The sequence below is a fragment of the Callorhinchus milii genome, unplaced genomic scaffold, assembly GCF_018977255.1.
Source record: "Callorhinchus milii isolate IMCB2004 unplaced genomic scaffold, IMCB_Cmil_1.0 Scaffold4, whole genome shotgun sequence".
Taxonomy (NCBI): Eukaryota; Metazoa; Chordata; class Chondrichthyes; order Chimaeriformes; family Callorhinchidae; genus Callorhinchus; species Callorhinchus milii.
Window position 1 is genome coordinate 79,369,768 of NW_024704745.1, and position 15,313 is coordinate 79,385,080.

General features: G+C 48.7%; 1 protein-coding gene across 1 annotated transcript; it reads right to left on the reverse strand.

Moving 5' to 3' along the window:
* Window positions 1-736: 736 nt before the first annotated feature.
* On the reverse strand, window positions 737-15,093 carry LOC103177096 (P2Y purinoceptor 8-like). Its single transcript, XM_007891062.2, is given in 3 exon segments — window positions 737-1,247; window positions 1,250-1,893; window positions 15,061-15,093. Coding segments are annotated over 2 exon segments (1,071 nt in total). The 5' UTR covers window positions 1,872-1,893; window positions 15,061-15,093; the 3' UTR covers window positions 737-798.
* Window positions 15,094-15,313: the final 220 nt, after the last annotated feature.

The following is a 15,313-nucleotide window of genomic DNA, read 5'->3' on the forward strand; positions in this document are numbered from 1 at the left end:
AACTCACCAAACTCTGCATGTGCTGCACAATTTTGGTCTGGGCTGCTTTAATTCTCATCTGCTTTATTCCCTCTGTCACTTCCCCTCCACTCCCTCCCATCCCCTCCTACCTCGAAACCCACTCCACAAGCAGCACAACTGTTTAAAGAGTCGGGGCGGGCGATCAGGTCAAATGGGCCAATGGGCCTCCTTCACACAAAACTCAAGGTGTGATCTCATAACAAGTTCCAAGTTGGAAGGTGTGGAGGTCCCTGAATGGAGAGAGAGAAGAGATTGAAGAGACAGAGAGAGACAGAGAGAGATTGATTGATTCACTGCCTCAGCTAGGCTTGGCTCCGTCACTCAAATCTGTGATTCCTGTCTGTGCCCTCGGGCTTCCCAATGTGGAGGCCTGTAACTGAGTGGTTAGAGCACTTGTCTCATAAGCAAGAGGAACTGGATTTGATTCCTGGCTACGCAAAACATTGGGCAAGTTTCCTTAATACACAGGCCACTAACAACCGGGTTCCTACTTTACCCAGCAGTAAGTAAGAACCCAGTTGTTGATCGATTGGTGGATCACTTTTCTGGGGGGGTAATAAACCCTTCAAAACTTAAAAAAAAACTAGTCATTTCAATACATAACTATTTGTGGGACTCTGCTGTGCGAAATTGGCTGCCACGTTTCGCCCACAAAATATCCAGTCAATTCCCTTTACAGTATATTCTGCGAGTCGTCTTGAAGACGTGATAAGGCTCTATATCAAATGCAAAGATTATTAATATTATTATAATGCACGGAGTATGAGGTCCTCGCCCTCATAAGGACTGCATCTCCACTGGATCCCATTGATGACCAGACCGTGATCTATGAGTCAGGAAGCTCTCCCTCCTGAATTCGGTGAAGCTGGTTTGGCTGCTGATCGATATCCTGAGGAACTGCCTTAGCTTCTTGCGGAATTCCTTACAGGCCAGGTAGTAGATGAAAGGGTCCAGACAGCTATTGAGGCAGCTGAGGGTCAGAGTGATTTTGTAGGCGGCGTAGATTCCTTTGTCAAAGAAGAGCCGGCTGATCATGTGGATGAGGAGGATGATGTTGTTGGGAGCAAAGCAAGTGATGAAGACTAAGAGCACAATGAGGGCTAGCCAGATGGCCCTGCGCTTCTGTTCGCTGCTGAAGTGCTCAGAGCTGTGCACCAGCTTGAGCACGATGCGGATGTAGCAGAAGACGGTGATGAAGAAGGGCACCAGAAAGAGGATGAAGAAGAGGTGAAGAGGAAGGAGGCCCAGGCCGCCTGGTTTGGGAGCATGTCCTTCTTGAGTATGTCAAAGCAGGTGGTGATGTTCAGGTCGTGGACCTGGTAGGTCAGGTCGGTGAGCTCCAGCGGCAGAAAGACAATCAAGATGAACACCCACATGCCCAGGCAGATCCCCAAAGCAAACCTCTTCCTCCACGTGTTAGTGCGCACCAGGTGCACCACACCCAGGTAGCGCTCCACGCTGATACACGTCATGGTCATGATAGAGCCATACATGTTGGCATAGAAGAGCACCGTCACCACGTTACACAGTCGCGGGCCAAAGACCCAGTTGTTGCCATTCCAATGGTAGATACACTGGAAAGGCAGGAAGCAGGCCAGCAGTAGGTCGGTCACAGTCAGGTTGATCATGAAGATGATGGAGGGAGTCTTAGGCTTGGTGTTGAACAGGAGCAAAATGAGGGAGAGCCCGTTTCCAGGCAGACTGATCACCATCACCAACATGTAGACGATGGGCAGGGCTGTGCGGATGCTGCTGTAGGAGAGCATGGCCAGGGTGTCATTGTCCAGTCTGTGGCTCACGTTCATCAACTCACTCCAGGGGTCAAACATGCCAGCACCTCTCTTGGTCATAATGCAGCGATCGCTCTTACTGCTGAGGTGAAGGGGAAAAAAAATTGTTACTTGCAATACTTCACATGCGCAGAAAGCAAAACGTTACTTTGCAATAATAATATTAATAATAATACTATTGATAATAATAAAAAAATTATTAATAATATAGTGTTAAATAATATTAATATTAAATTAATACAGTCAATTCACTTTACAGTATATTCTGTGAAGCGCTTTCAGACAACTCGACAACGTGATAAGGCGCTATATCAAATGCAAGGATTGTTATTATTATTATTGTGATCCTTGCATCTGTTAGAGCACCTTGTCACGTCCAACACCTCACAGTAATTGTGTGAGATGTAGTGAGTGTGTATTTGAGGATGACATTGGATTTGCACACATCAGGGTCCCACAAACAGCCATGAAAATGATTGACCAATTCTATCTGAGGCATTGTTGGCCAGGACACTGGGAGAAACTCCCTTCTTTTTTCGAATAGTGCCACAGGATCTTTAAACCCCACCTGAAAAGATGGAGACCAATTTCAGGGTTACTATCTTATCTGAAAGACGGCACGATATAGCACGGTTCCGCCAGCACCGTCAGCATGGAACATGCGCACAAAGTCCCCAGTGTAACAGCAGCAGCAGCAACAACAAATTGCATTCATGTATCATATGAGGAAATCCATCACCATGTTCTAAGACTGTCCAAACTGGGAGTTCCACCTACACATTCAAATCATCCTGGACCTGGAATGGAATGCGCATTCTCTCTCTCATTCACTCTCTCTCTCTCTGGAGCGACGCTCCCTGCTCACCTAATCCTGGAGAGTATCAGTCGCAGATTGTTGAGAGCCAAGGCTTGGGAGAACCCCTGATATTGGAGCTTAACCAGCTAAACCCACCAGAGCTTGCCATTGAGAGCACTGCCTGGCAAGCTTCCTGCTGCTTGTCCAGCGAGGCCCAACCCTACCCAATAGCACTGGCTTACTTAAGTGAACATGAAGTTCTTCAAGCCCCAAAAAACTGTGTTAAGACAGAACTTGAGATTTCGATATTGTCTTTCCGACATATCAGAAAGCAAATTGCAGCAACTACTGTCAAGTTAGGAGAAATAAATACAAGCTATTGCAAATAAGAAGCAAGAATAGGAACACATGTACTGCACGGAAATGACAGAAGTTGCCAATGACGAAGCTGAAAGAGATATAGGGTGGTAGCTGACTGATCGGATCGCTCACCATGTCAAAACTATCCTCCTTGGGAAAGGAGGTAAGCGGGGTCTCTTTGGAGCTGAACGGGCTCCAAGGTGACATAATGAAAATGATCCTTGGGTTCAATAAAGCAGGTTATCACGTCTTTGAGACGTCTGAAAGCCCTTCACAGAATATACTGTAATGCGAATTGACGGTATATTTTGTGGGCGAAACGCAGCAACCAATTGCGCACAGCAAATTGGCAACGGAATATTGGAATGAATTGAGCCAGCCCTCTGTGGTTCTCTCTCCCCGTTGGCTATGTCCTGAGCCAGACAGATCCACAGTACTCCAGGGCACTGCTAATAAATGACCAGCCCATCATAGCCTGTTGGCAAGACTTGGAAGAGCAGGGATTCTTCCTTTACAGCTTCTTATCGCCCTGCAAGCCAAAGCTCTTCCCAACGTGCACCTAATAGGTCTGGACGTAGGTCAGCAGAGAGGGTGCCTCCAACTTAGACCTTGAGCTCTGTGTACAGATCTGGTAACTTCAACATAAGGGGCTGCCCAGGGCCAAGAGGCAGAGCAGAGCAGAGCAACAAGGATGATCCCCAGTGTTGGAGGAATGAGCAAAGTCAGGGCTCTTCAGTTTTTAGCAAAGATAACTCAAGGGATTTCATAGAAGTGTAAGTAAACCCAGTTCATTACTTTAGGATGTATCAAGACAGTTGAACAAGAGGACATGGGTTTAGATTGGTAAAGGGCAATTTCAGGCCAGTAACTAGGAACAACAACAACTTGCATTTATATACAACAACAACAACAACAAGATTTCATTTATAGAGCGCCTTTCACGTCGGGAGGACGTCCCAAGGCGCTGGACAGTTGGGTCAGGACCTGAGCAGGGGGGAAATGGTTAGGGTGAGGGGAGAGAAGGGAGGGAGCGAGGAGGGGGGAAATGGTTAGGGTGAGGGGAGGGAAGGGAGGGAGCGAGGGGGTAGAGAGTCGAGAGGGGAGCTGAAGGCACGATCAAAGAGAAAGGTCTTGAGACCGGCCTTGAAGGAGGAAAGGGAGGAAGCGGCGAAGGCACTGGGGATGGAGTTCCAGAGCCTCGGGGCTGAGAGGCTGAAGGCCCGGCCACCGATGGTAGGGCGATTGGGGCGGGGGATGTGAACCAGACCGGAGCCAGAGGAATGGAGGGTCCGGGCAGGTAAGTAGTCCTTCATGCAGGATAGCGTCCCAGAGTGCTTGATTAATGAAGCGAAGGAAGTAATTAATGACAGGAACAGGAAGGGTGGCTGAGGCCACTGGGACTAATTTAAAATCAGCTTGATGCTGTGATTGAGGGCAAGAAGGGTTGGTGCTCTGGGGGAATGAGAGCAGATGAGCCGAAGGCCTTCTTCATTCAAATCAATCTTGTTATCAAATGCAACAATTATTGTTATTATCATGATGACAGTAGGAGAAAGTTGTAGAGCAAACTTTATATCTCCAGTTATGTGTAATGTAAAAGTTCCCTTATCAAAAACCTCATATTCTCTGTTCTCTTACACAAGTGTACTATTGGGGCATCACATCCGGTTTACCGGTCAACATATTTGCACAGACATTCCTGTGTCCTGTGATGTAACATCACAAACCCTGCTTGCAAAATAAATGTCCTATGCTGCGTCTCAGAATTCATCCAACCAAAGGGACAAGTCCACAATCAACACTAAACATTACATCTCTGGCTCATTCTTGCCTCTGAGCCAGAAGGTTGTGGGTTCAAGCCTCCACGTCAGGACTTGGATCCCATATAGTCCAGGCTGATTCTCCAGTCCTTTGGTGAGGGGAGTGCTCCACTGTGTGTTACCTCTTTTGATGAGACGTTAAATCTAGGTTATACCTGTGCTTGTTCAGGTGAACATTAACGATTTTACAGCGCTATAATATAAAAATATAATGTAATAATCCTTGCATTTAAAATAGCGCCTTCTCACGTCTTTGAGACGTTTCAAAGGGCTTTACAGAACGTACTGTAAAGTGAATTCACTGTATATTTTGTGGGCAAAATGCGGCAACCAATTGCGCACAGCAGCGTCCCACAAACAATTGTGGATTGAGTGACCAAATTATTTTTGGGGGGAAAAAGAGAAGGGAGTTTCTCTGTCCAGGTGTCCTGGCCATCAATCCCCCAAATAAAATTGCTCACTCACTCCATGGCTGTTTGTGGGGCATTGTTTCATGCCAATTGGCTGCTGTGTTTGCCCATGAAATACAATTTACAGTACATCCATCCTGCGAAGCGCTTTGACATGTCCACGAAGTGAAAGGCACGATATCAAATATCGGATCATTTATTGTATTGCTATATATTTGTGACAGTACCATTTTTCTTGTGTAGATTGCATTGCTGTGAGCTATGCAACCAGAGGCAATGAAAGTCTGACTCAGCGTAGGATCAAATATGATGCAACTCACTTTCCAAAATGAAACAGTCTTACTCAACACCCTAGATTACAGCTTCTTAGTGCAGCAAAATTTGTGCTTTGATCATTCTGAGAGTCATGGCCTCAACCTGTCGTCCTGAATACAACCTATTGCTTAACCTTCATCTAAAGAAATACTACCTGATATCCATCCAGAAATTGCCATTCACACCCGTGAAACTCCGTCCTCTGAACAACAATCTGATACAGCGCCTTTCACGTCAGGAGCACGTCTCAAAGGGCCTCAAGGATTTACTGAGAAGCAGAGTGGCTGTGTATTTTTAGGTGAACTCAGCAGACAATTGTACACAGCAACAAAATAAATCACCCATTGTATCTGCAGGGATTGTTGGCCAAGCCACTAGGAGAAATTACCTCCTCTGAGTTTCTCACTGTGTCCCCCAGATAAAATTGATGATTCACTCAATAATAATAATCCTTGCGTTCGATATAGAACCTTATCATGTCTTCTACAACAGCAACTTGCACTTATATAGCGCCCTCCATGCAGGGCGGCATCTCAGAGCGCTTAACAGTGGTGGAGGCTGACTCCGAGCCGGGGGGAGAAGGGAGGTGGCTGTAAGAATGGTCGAAGAGAAAGGTTTTCCAGCGGGACTTGAAAAAGAGCAGAGAGGGGACAAGGCGGAGGGACTGAGGGAGAGTGTTCCAGAGTTTCGAGGTGTAGTGGCTGAAAGCGCGACCTCCGATGGTGGGGTGCAAGGGATGAGCAGGAGCCTGGGCCAGTCGAGCGGGGGTGCCGGGTGGTGGATTGGGGAGTGAGGGGGTCGGGGAGGGAGGGAGGGGCCAGGGAGTGAAGGGATTTTAACATGAGAGTGAGGGTCTTGAAGTCTAGCCGTCTCAAAGCGCTTCATAGAATATACTGTAAAGTGAATTGACTATATATTTTGTGGCAGCCAATTGCACACAGCAGCGTCCCACATACAGTCGTGGATTGAATGACAACATTTTTTTGGGGGGGGGATTATTAACCTGGAAAATTGTTCCACCAATTGACTAACAACCGGGTTCCTACTTACTGCTGTAAACAGTATGGTGTGTGGAGTGTGTGGAGTAAGGAAACTTGCCTAACATTTTGTCCTGCCCAGGAATCCATCCCAGGCGAGTGCACTATCCACTGAGTTGCAGGACTCCACTTGCTGATGTTTACGGAGACATTGCTGTGCAGAAATTTGCTACAAAATACACAGCCACTACACTTCACAGTAAAATTCTGTGAAGAGCTTTGAGACATTCCGATAATGTGATCAGGTGCTACATCCAATAACAGCATTTGATGTAGCACCTTATCACGTTATCAAGAAACAAACACATCATCAACAATCCCGACATCCTAGAATTCTCTTCTATAAATCCAGGGATTTGGGAGCAGCATTATCATAAGGGATCCTTGAATCCTTAGCTTGGGATTCCCAGGATTGCTAACCCTAGACAGCCCTGCACTGGAGCGTCAACCTTCTGATCCGGAGGCAAGAGGGCAACCACTGAGCCAACAACGATGTTTACACAGCGTCTTTCACGTCCGAAGGCACTGGACAGTCAGGGATTTTGACCCGAGCTGGGGTTGGGATCAGGAGGGGTAGGAGGCAGGGAGGGTAGGGGTAGGACGGTGGTCGAAGGCGCAGTCAAAGAGGAATGTCTGAGATGTGTCTTAAAGAAGGTAACAGAGGGAGCGAGGCAAAGGGACTGTGGGATGGAGGTCCAGAAGAAGGGGTAGAAAGGCTGAAGGACCGACTGCTGATGGTGAGGCTGGGCTGGACAGGGCAGGGCTGGGCTGGGCTGGGTAGGGCAGGCTGGGTTGGGCTGGGCAGGGCAGGGCAGGGCAGGGCAGGGCAGGGCTGGGCTGGGCTGGGTAGGGCAGGCTGGGCTGGGCTGGGCAGGGCTGGGCTGGGCAGGGCTGGGCAGGGCTGGGCAGAGCTGGGCTGGGCAGGGCAGGGCTGGGCAGGGCTGGGCAGGGCAGGCAGGGCAGGGCAAGGCAGGGCAGGGCAGGGCAGGGCTGGGCAGGGCAGGGCAGGACTGGGCAGGGCAGGGCTGGGCAGGGCAGGGCAGGGCAGGGCTGGGCAGGGGTGGGTAGGGCTGGGCTGGGCTTAGCTGGGCAGGGCTGGGCAGGGCTTGGCTGGGCAGGGCAGGGCTGGGCAGGGCAGGGCAGGGCAGGGCAGCGCAGGGCTGGGCAGGGCTGGGCAGGGCAGGGCAGGGCTGGACAGGGCTGAGCAGGGCAGGGCAGGGCAGGGCTGGACAGGGCTGAGCAGGGCTGGACAGGGCTGAGCAGGGCTGGGCAGGGCAGGGCTGGGCAGGGCAGGGCTGGGCTGGGCTGGGCAGGGCTGGGCAGGGCAGGGCTGGGCAGGGCTGGAACCTGCTGAGTGGAGGGAGGCTGACACACAGTTGCAAGGGCTGTTATATTATACTTCTTACCATATTATTTATTTTCAACAAGAAAGGGGCACTTCAAAAAGCACATGAGGAGGTTGATGCCAGCCACGCCTTGTGCTTTCAACAAACTGTGCATAAAATTAGATTGGTATTTCAGACTGAGTGAACGGGTTTCACTTCTGCTATTAATGGTGTTGGCTTGGGGGGGGGCTGTCACGAAAACTGGGCAAAGGTGACGATTAGTATTCGGGGGAAACCCAACAGTTATAGCTCTTAGGAAAATCTCCCAGTAACTGATCCTTTCAACCACAGTTTGGGGTGGGGGTAGGGGGGCCGTGGGGGGTGGGAGTTAGGGTTAGGTCTGGATGGGGGGGTGGGGGGAATTGAACACGTGACAATTTCAGGACAGACAACAGGAAGTTTTTCTTTACCCAGAGAATTAGCGATCGGAACAGGGTTGGCAGGTGGGTGGGCGGGGGTTGAGATCTCATTTAAAACGCAGCTCAATACTGTGATGGGGGACGGTAGGTCGAGTCTTTTGGAGGGATGGTGTCAGATAATAATAACAACAATAATAATCCTTGCATTTGATACAGCGCCTTATCAGGTCGTTGAGACATCTCAAAAAAAACTTCACAGAATATACTGTAAAGTGAATTGACTGGATATTAATACAATGGGAGCTCGGTTTAACGTCTCATCCGAAGAACAGCACCTCCGACACCTCCACGAGCACCCAGCATTGCATTTGAGCATCAGCTTAGACAACGTGATTCTGAGTCCCGTCGTGAAATCTGAACCCACAACCTTCTGACTCAGCGGTGAGAGCGCTACCACTGAATCAAGATGAATCTAAAAAAATCAAGTCATTTTGTTTCTCCGACAAAATCTACGGTGAGTGGTAGCAGAAACATTTCCCGCTCAGTCTGTCTGGGTTTGACTGACACTGAGACAGAAAGGCCAGAATTGAGATAAAAAATAATCTTTGCGTTCTACATGGTGATGGAAGGACCCCTCAAAGCTTTTCATATCATTTACACGATTTACTGTAAATTGCATTGACTGTGTTTTGCAAGCGAATGCAGCAGCTAATTTGCACATAGCAACATCCTCAGGTGTGAATTTGGGGAAATTTGTTTTATACACATATATATTTGTTTGGTTTCACCCAGAAAATATACATTAAATTCACTTTAAGCGGTGATGAGGTGCTATCAAATGCAAGGATTATTAGTATTATTATGACGCCATCCCATTTCATCTTGACACTCAGCTCAAGCAATAATCTGTCATCCAAACTTTCACTGAAGGTTCATTTGATAAGTACTCTACCAATTGCCTTTCAGCCTTAATAATAATAATAATAATAATAATCCTTGCATTTGATATTGCGCCTTTTCATGTCTTCTAGATGTCTCAAAGTGCTTCACAGAATATAATAATAATAATAATAATCCTTGCATTTGATATAGCGTTTTTCAGGTCTTCTAGACGTCCCAAAGCGCATCACAGAATATACTGTAAACTAAATTGACTGTATATTTGTGGGCGAACGCGGCAGCCAATTGCGCACAGCAATGTCCCACAAACAGTCGTGGATTGAAAATGACCAATTTATTATTGTTTTTGTTTTTTGGAGGGATTATTATTAGGCTCTGTGTGGGGTAAGGAAACATGACTCAGTCAGTAGACTTTCACCTCTGAGTCAAGAGATATTGGGTTTGAGGCCCCAAGTCAGGACTTTGTCATCACTTTAGAGACATATAAATGGCACTGAGGGAAATTCTTCTATATGTTGTTCCCACCCCACCCCTCTCCAAGTGTAGCGACTGTATGCTTTATGGGCAAAAATGGCAGACATTTTTACACACAGGAAAGTCCCACAAACAGCTATGAAGTAATTGAATTACCAAAATACACTCTTTCTGTGTTTTTAATCTGGGGTGGAGTCCTGTAGCTCAGGGTTCGAACACTCATCTTGCAAGCGAGAAGACCTGGGTTCGATTCCCTGACAGGGCAAAATGTTAGGCAAGTTTCCTTACTCCACACGCCTCTGTTTACCCAGCAGTAAGTAGGAACCCAGTTGTTAGTCGATTGGCAGATCGCTTTCCAGAGATTTTAATCCTTACAAAAAAAATCACTCAATCCATGACTGTTTGTGGGACATTGCTGTCTGTAATTGGCTGCCGCATATCACACAACATACACACTTTACAGTATATTAAGTGAAGCTCTTTGAGACGTCTCAACTTGATAAGGTATTATATCAAATGCAAGGATTATTATTATAGTCTGAGGGGTTTCAGCCAGGATACAGGGAGAAACTCAGTGCCACCTGAACAGTTTAAACATTTCAATATAAGCACTTTGAGATGTCTCAAAGGTGTGATAAGGCACTACATCAAGTGCAAGAATTATTATTACAACAACAGCAACTTGCCCTTATATAGCATCCTTCACGCTGTGTAGCGTCTCAGTGGTGGAGCCTAATTCCGAGCGGAGGTGCCGGGTGGTGGATTGGGGAGTGAGGAGGTCGGAGAGGGAGGGAGGTGCCAGGAAGTGAAGGGATTTGAGCACGAGAGTGAGGATCTTGAATCGATCCATTTGGTGATGGGGAGCCAGTGGAGCCTGGGCCAGAGCTGGGGAGATGGGGGGAACGGAGTTTGGTCCGGGTCAGTATGCGGGCGGCAGAGTCTGAATAAGCTGAGATCTTTTGAATGGTATTATTATTTCATCTGCAGAGGGGCACGTCCAACAATGCAGCGCTTCATAGATTGGGGAGTAAGGAAGGTGGAGGGAGTTCAAAAGCGCAGTTGAATAGGTAAGTCTTAAGTCAACTTTTAGGTGTTAGTCTGACTTCATCGGTAGCTCACTTGCTTCTGAGTCGGAAGGTTGTGGGTTTATGCCACAAGTCAGGACTCATATAGTCCAGACTGACGCTCGAATACAGCACTGGGGGGAAGCACAGCATTTTAGGGGTGCTGTCTTTCAGATGAGGCTTTAAACGGAGTTCCCGTTTGTGCCTGTTCGGGTGGACATCATCAGCTCTGCTCGAAAAGGGAGTTTTTCTCTCCCGGCATTCTGTCTGACAATCCCCCAGATAAAAATTGATCATTTCCTTATTTCATGACTGTTTGATAAAGATCCCTGACTGCCCAGCACCTTGGGATGTCCTCCTGACGTGAAAGGCACGATACAAATGTAATTTGATGTCGTTTGTGTGAGGTTGCTGTGTGCAATTGGCTGCCGGGTTGGCCTATCAAACACACAATTGAGCACTTTACAATTAAATCCTGTGAAGCACTTTTCAGCGACGAGGTAAGAATGGGGTCACAGCTGTGTGCTGCCGTCATCGCCCCTCCGCCCTCCCCCGATGTCATCTGAGGTACGAGCACACACGACCCCCCACCGTCCCACTCACTCCCTTCAATCGCGTGCCAAGCATCAGCATAAAATGCAGACACCACAGCCTGGGTGTGTTCACCCGCAAGGCACACCTGACTTGCTTGAAGCAACCACAACACAGGAAAATAAAAAGCGACAGCAACACACGTGCTATTCTGGCTCTCGTCACTATGTGTGATTCTGTCAGTCAATGTGTGGGGGAGGTTTACATCTTCACACAACTTTTGTTAAGTCAGTATTGAATCCACAGTCTAGACTCTCCCGCACCAGGCTCCATGGTCCCATCATCCCCACCCCTCGCCCGGCTCCACTGGCACCCCCATCCCCCAGAGGATTGAGTTCAAAATCCTCATCTTTGCTTTAAGAGTCCACCACAGCCTTGCTCCTCCCTACCTCTGTGACCTGCTGACCCCCATATCAACCTGTCCACTCCTTCTGCTCGGCGGACTCTGGCCTGTTCCATATCTCCCTCCCAGTCCACCCCACCATCGACGGTCGGGTCTTCAGCCTCTCTGTCCTCTCCCTTTGGAACTCCATCCCACAGTCCCTTCGCCTCATCCCCCTCCTTCAAGTCCCATCTCAAGATCTTCCTCTTTGACTGTGCCTTCGGTCACCCTCCTACCCCCACCCTCCCTGTCCTCCATCCCTCCTGATCCCAATCCCCAGCTTGGGTGCAAATCCCTGACTGTCCAGCACTTTGGGAAGTCTCAACGTGAGTGGGTGCTGTGTACATGTAATTTATTGTTGTTGTTGTATTCCCTTGAGTTGAGAAGGTTGAGGCTGATCTGATTGAGGTGTTTAACATAATAAAGGGATTGGATAGAGCAGCTACAGAGAAACTGTTTCCTCTGGTGGGGAATCCAGAACACGAGGATCATCTTAAAATTAGAGCCGCGCCATTTAGGAGTGAAATCAGGGGCAGGTTTTCATCCAAAGGCCGGTGGGGATCTGGAACTCTCTCCCCCAAAAGGCTGTGGATTCTGTGTGGATCCATTCACATTGTCCAGACTGAGGGGGAGAGATGTTTGTCAGGTCAGGGGATCAGGGGATATGGGGCAAAGGGGGTAATTGGAGTGGAGGTACAGATCAGCCGTGATCTTATAGAATGGGGGAACAGGCTCAAGGGGCTGAATGGCCTCCTCCATTTACACAGCGGCCTTCACCCAGGGTAGCGTCTCGGAGCATTGAAGAAATAAGACACTGAGGCGGGTGCGGAAAGGAGGAGGTGACCTTAAGCACGGTCGAAAAGGAAGGTCTTCAGGCGTGAACTGAAAATGGAGAAAGGGGGGCAAGGCGGAGGGATTGAGGGAGAGATTTCGAAGGTTTTGGAACATAGTGACTGAAATCATGGCCTGCAATGGTGGAGCGGAGGGGACGAGGAACAAGCAGGAGGCTTGGTCCAGCCAGGCGGAGACAGTAGGTGGTGGAGTGGGGAGAGAGGAGATTGAAGGGAGCTCTGTATTAAATTGTCTGTGCCTGTACACATGGACAGACTGCTAAAGAGTGAGAGTTCAAGGGCTGGAGCTCAAGCTCACTCACTGCACATGGCTCAGTAGGACGTGGTATCTGTGGCCACAGCTCACCACATAGCCATTTCCTCTCACTAGTTTCCGCCTCCCCTTCTCCCTTTCCCTCTCCTTTCCCCTAGTCCACCCTACTCCCCCTCTGTTCTCAGCAGGCTCCAGAGGCGTATCCCAGTCTTCCAGTCTTATCCCACGAGACCTTTTGTTTTTTTGCCTAGCCGGGTGTCTGACACACGCGGAAACCCATCACCGTGATTAAGAGTATCCAACGCAGCTGAGATCTCCATGTATCCCACCTACACATGGAAATCCCAGAGAAAGATTGTTGGAAAGGAATGCGCTCTCTCTCTCTCTTTCCCTGGAGGGATGCATCCTGCTTACCTAATTCCGGAGAGTTTTAGGCGCAGGTTGGCAAGAACCAAGGCTTGTGGGGAGCCCAGAGTGTCCGTTGGGGTAACTGCTGGAGACTAACCAGATAAGATCACACAGTTTGCCATTGATATCACTGTCTGGCAAGTTTACCCGCTGCTTGTCCAGCTAGGACCACCCTAACTGTCAAGCTGTTGAGTTCAGTCATTGTTTAGTAGCCCAAGTTCGCTGCTGTTCTTAAATAACAACCTTCTTCCAAATCACGACCGAGTTTAAGGTTCGCCCTTTGCCTTCCCCCCACGATCTTAAACTTTAACGCTTAACAATCTTGGTGAGACCTGGTGGGCTGTCAGTCTGAGTTGAGAGAGAGAAGGAAAGGAGGGAGGAAGCGACGAAGGGAGCGGCTCTTTCTCTTTCTCACCTCCTCCCCTTCTCAACCGACACCTTGCTCCACGCAAACCAACTGCCGTTTCTATCTGAAAATTGCGCGGTCACTGCACTCCCCCGCGTGGCTCTGAGATGTGGCAGTGGCATGAGACACCAGGATTATTATTATTATTAATAATATTAATATTAATTAATAATATTAATATTAATAATACCGACGAATTTTTTTAAAAACCAGAAAGGACAATCTATGCATTAAAAAATCTGGTTTGCTCACGTGGAGTGTGTGTGTGTGTGTGTGTGGGTGTGCGTACCTGTGGTGGAAAGTCATGCAAGATGCAGTAGATTAAGCACAGTTTCTCAAACGTAGCACTTATCTAAGGTCTATCCCTGCCTTATCTGCAAAGCCTGCCCCGAGACCCCGAAGGCAATCTGGAGACCTTAACTAACGGAGGACCCGACGCTTTTGCAAACCTATTCAGCAAACAAATCGCACAATTTTTTTTTACGGCCTTAATATGACTAACACCACCTGACTGGAGGATTCCTCCCCAGCCCCACACACACACACACACAGGTCAGTCTTATTCACCGGACACCAGTGTCGGCCCCACATTAAAACTGTCCGATAAAAGACAACATTTAACATTGACCCAAACTGAAGCTTAAGCTGGAGCTCGGACAGTGTGCAGGGAAAGTGAGGAGACCGAAGTTTAGACAGTCTCTCCAAGACTCTGCGCTGGGTGAAAGGACGTTATATAAATGCAATTTGTTGTTGTCTGTACAGTCAGTGAGCAGACCCTCTGACTCCCTGCCTGGGTTGGCAGTAGTTTCCATTTGCTTTCCTTGTTGGTGGAAATGAAATAAAATTGTTCCCATCGCTATTTACTGAGAGACTTTAAAGAGGGGAGTTGAGAGAGACAGGGATGGGGGAGGAGAGGTGTGTGGCTGTGGTGGGGGGGAAGAGAGGGGTGCATGTGTGTGCAGGAGATGGGTAGAAGTGTCTGTGGCGAGATAGAGAGAGATATGTACAGGGGGGAAAGAACGGTGCATGTGAGCAAACCGGGAGAGAAAGGTGTGCGTGTGCGGGTGGCGGGGGAGAGGGGTATTTTGGGGGGGGGGTTAGCGGGGTATGTGTGCGGGTCGGAGGGAAGAAAGGTATACGCGGGGAGGGGTGGGAGAGTGGTATGGGCGAGTGGGGAGAGAAATGCGTGTGTGCACGGGGGTGAGGAGGAGGGGAGAAAGGTGTGTGTCGGGGAAAGGGGGAGAAAGAGGTATGTGAGGAGAGAGACAGAGACAGAGAATGTGAGTGGGGAGAGGGGTGGGTGAGGCGTGCAAGTAAAAGCCCAAGGACTGTAGAGCGGTGTTGCATTGTAAGCGAGGTTGTTTTTGAGGTTTGCTAACGAATGGGATCCTGAGCGCGTGAGTGTTTGATTGCCCGCGTGGCGATAGACTGTACTCACCAGTTAGTGACAGCTCAACCAGACGCGAGGCCAGACTTTCTCATTGTGGTGTGATCTAAAGCCGGCAGAGTGACTACCTGCCAGGAAATAGGTTTCGTCAAGAAAACACGTCAGTTTCCTCTGAACCATCAGGCGATAGTGATCCCAGCATGTGACATGTGTCCCAGCTACGCTTTCGCTTTTAATATTTTTGTCATTGGAGTGGTGGGTGAAGGAGGGAGGGAACGAGAACGAGAGAGAGAGAGAGAGAGAG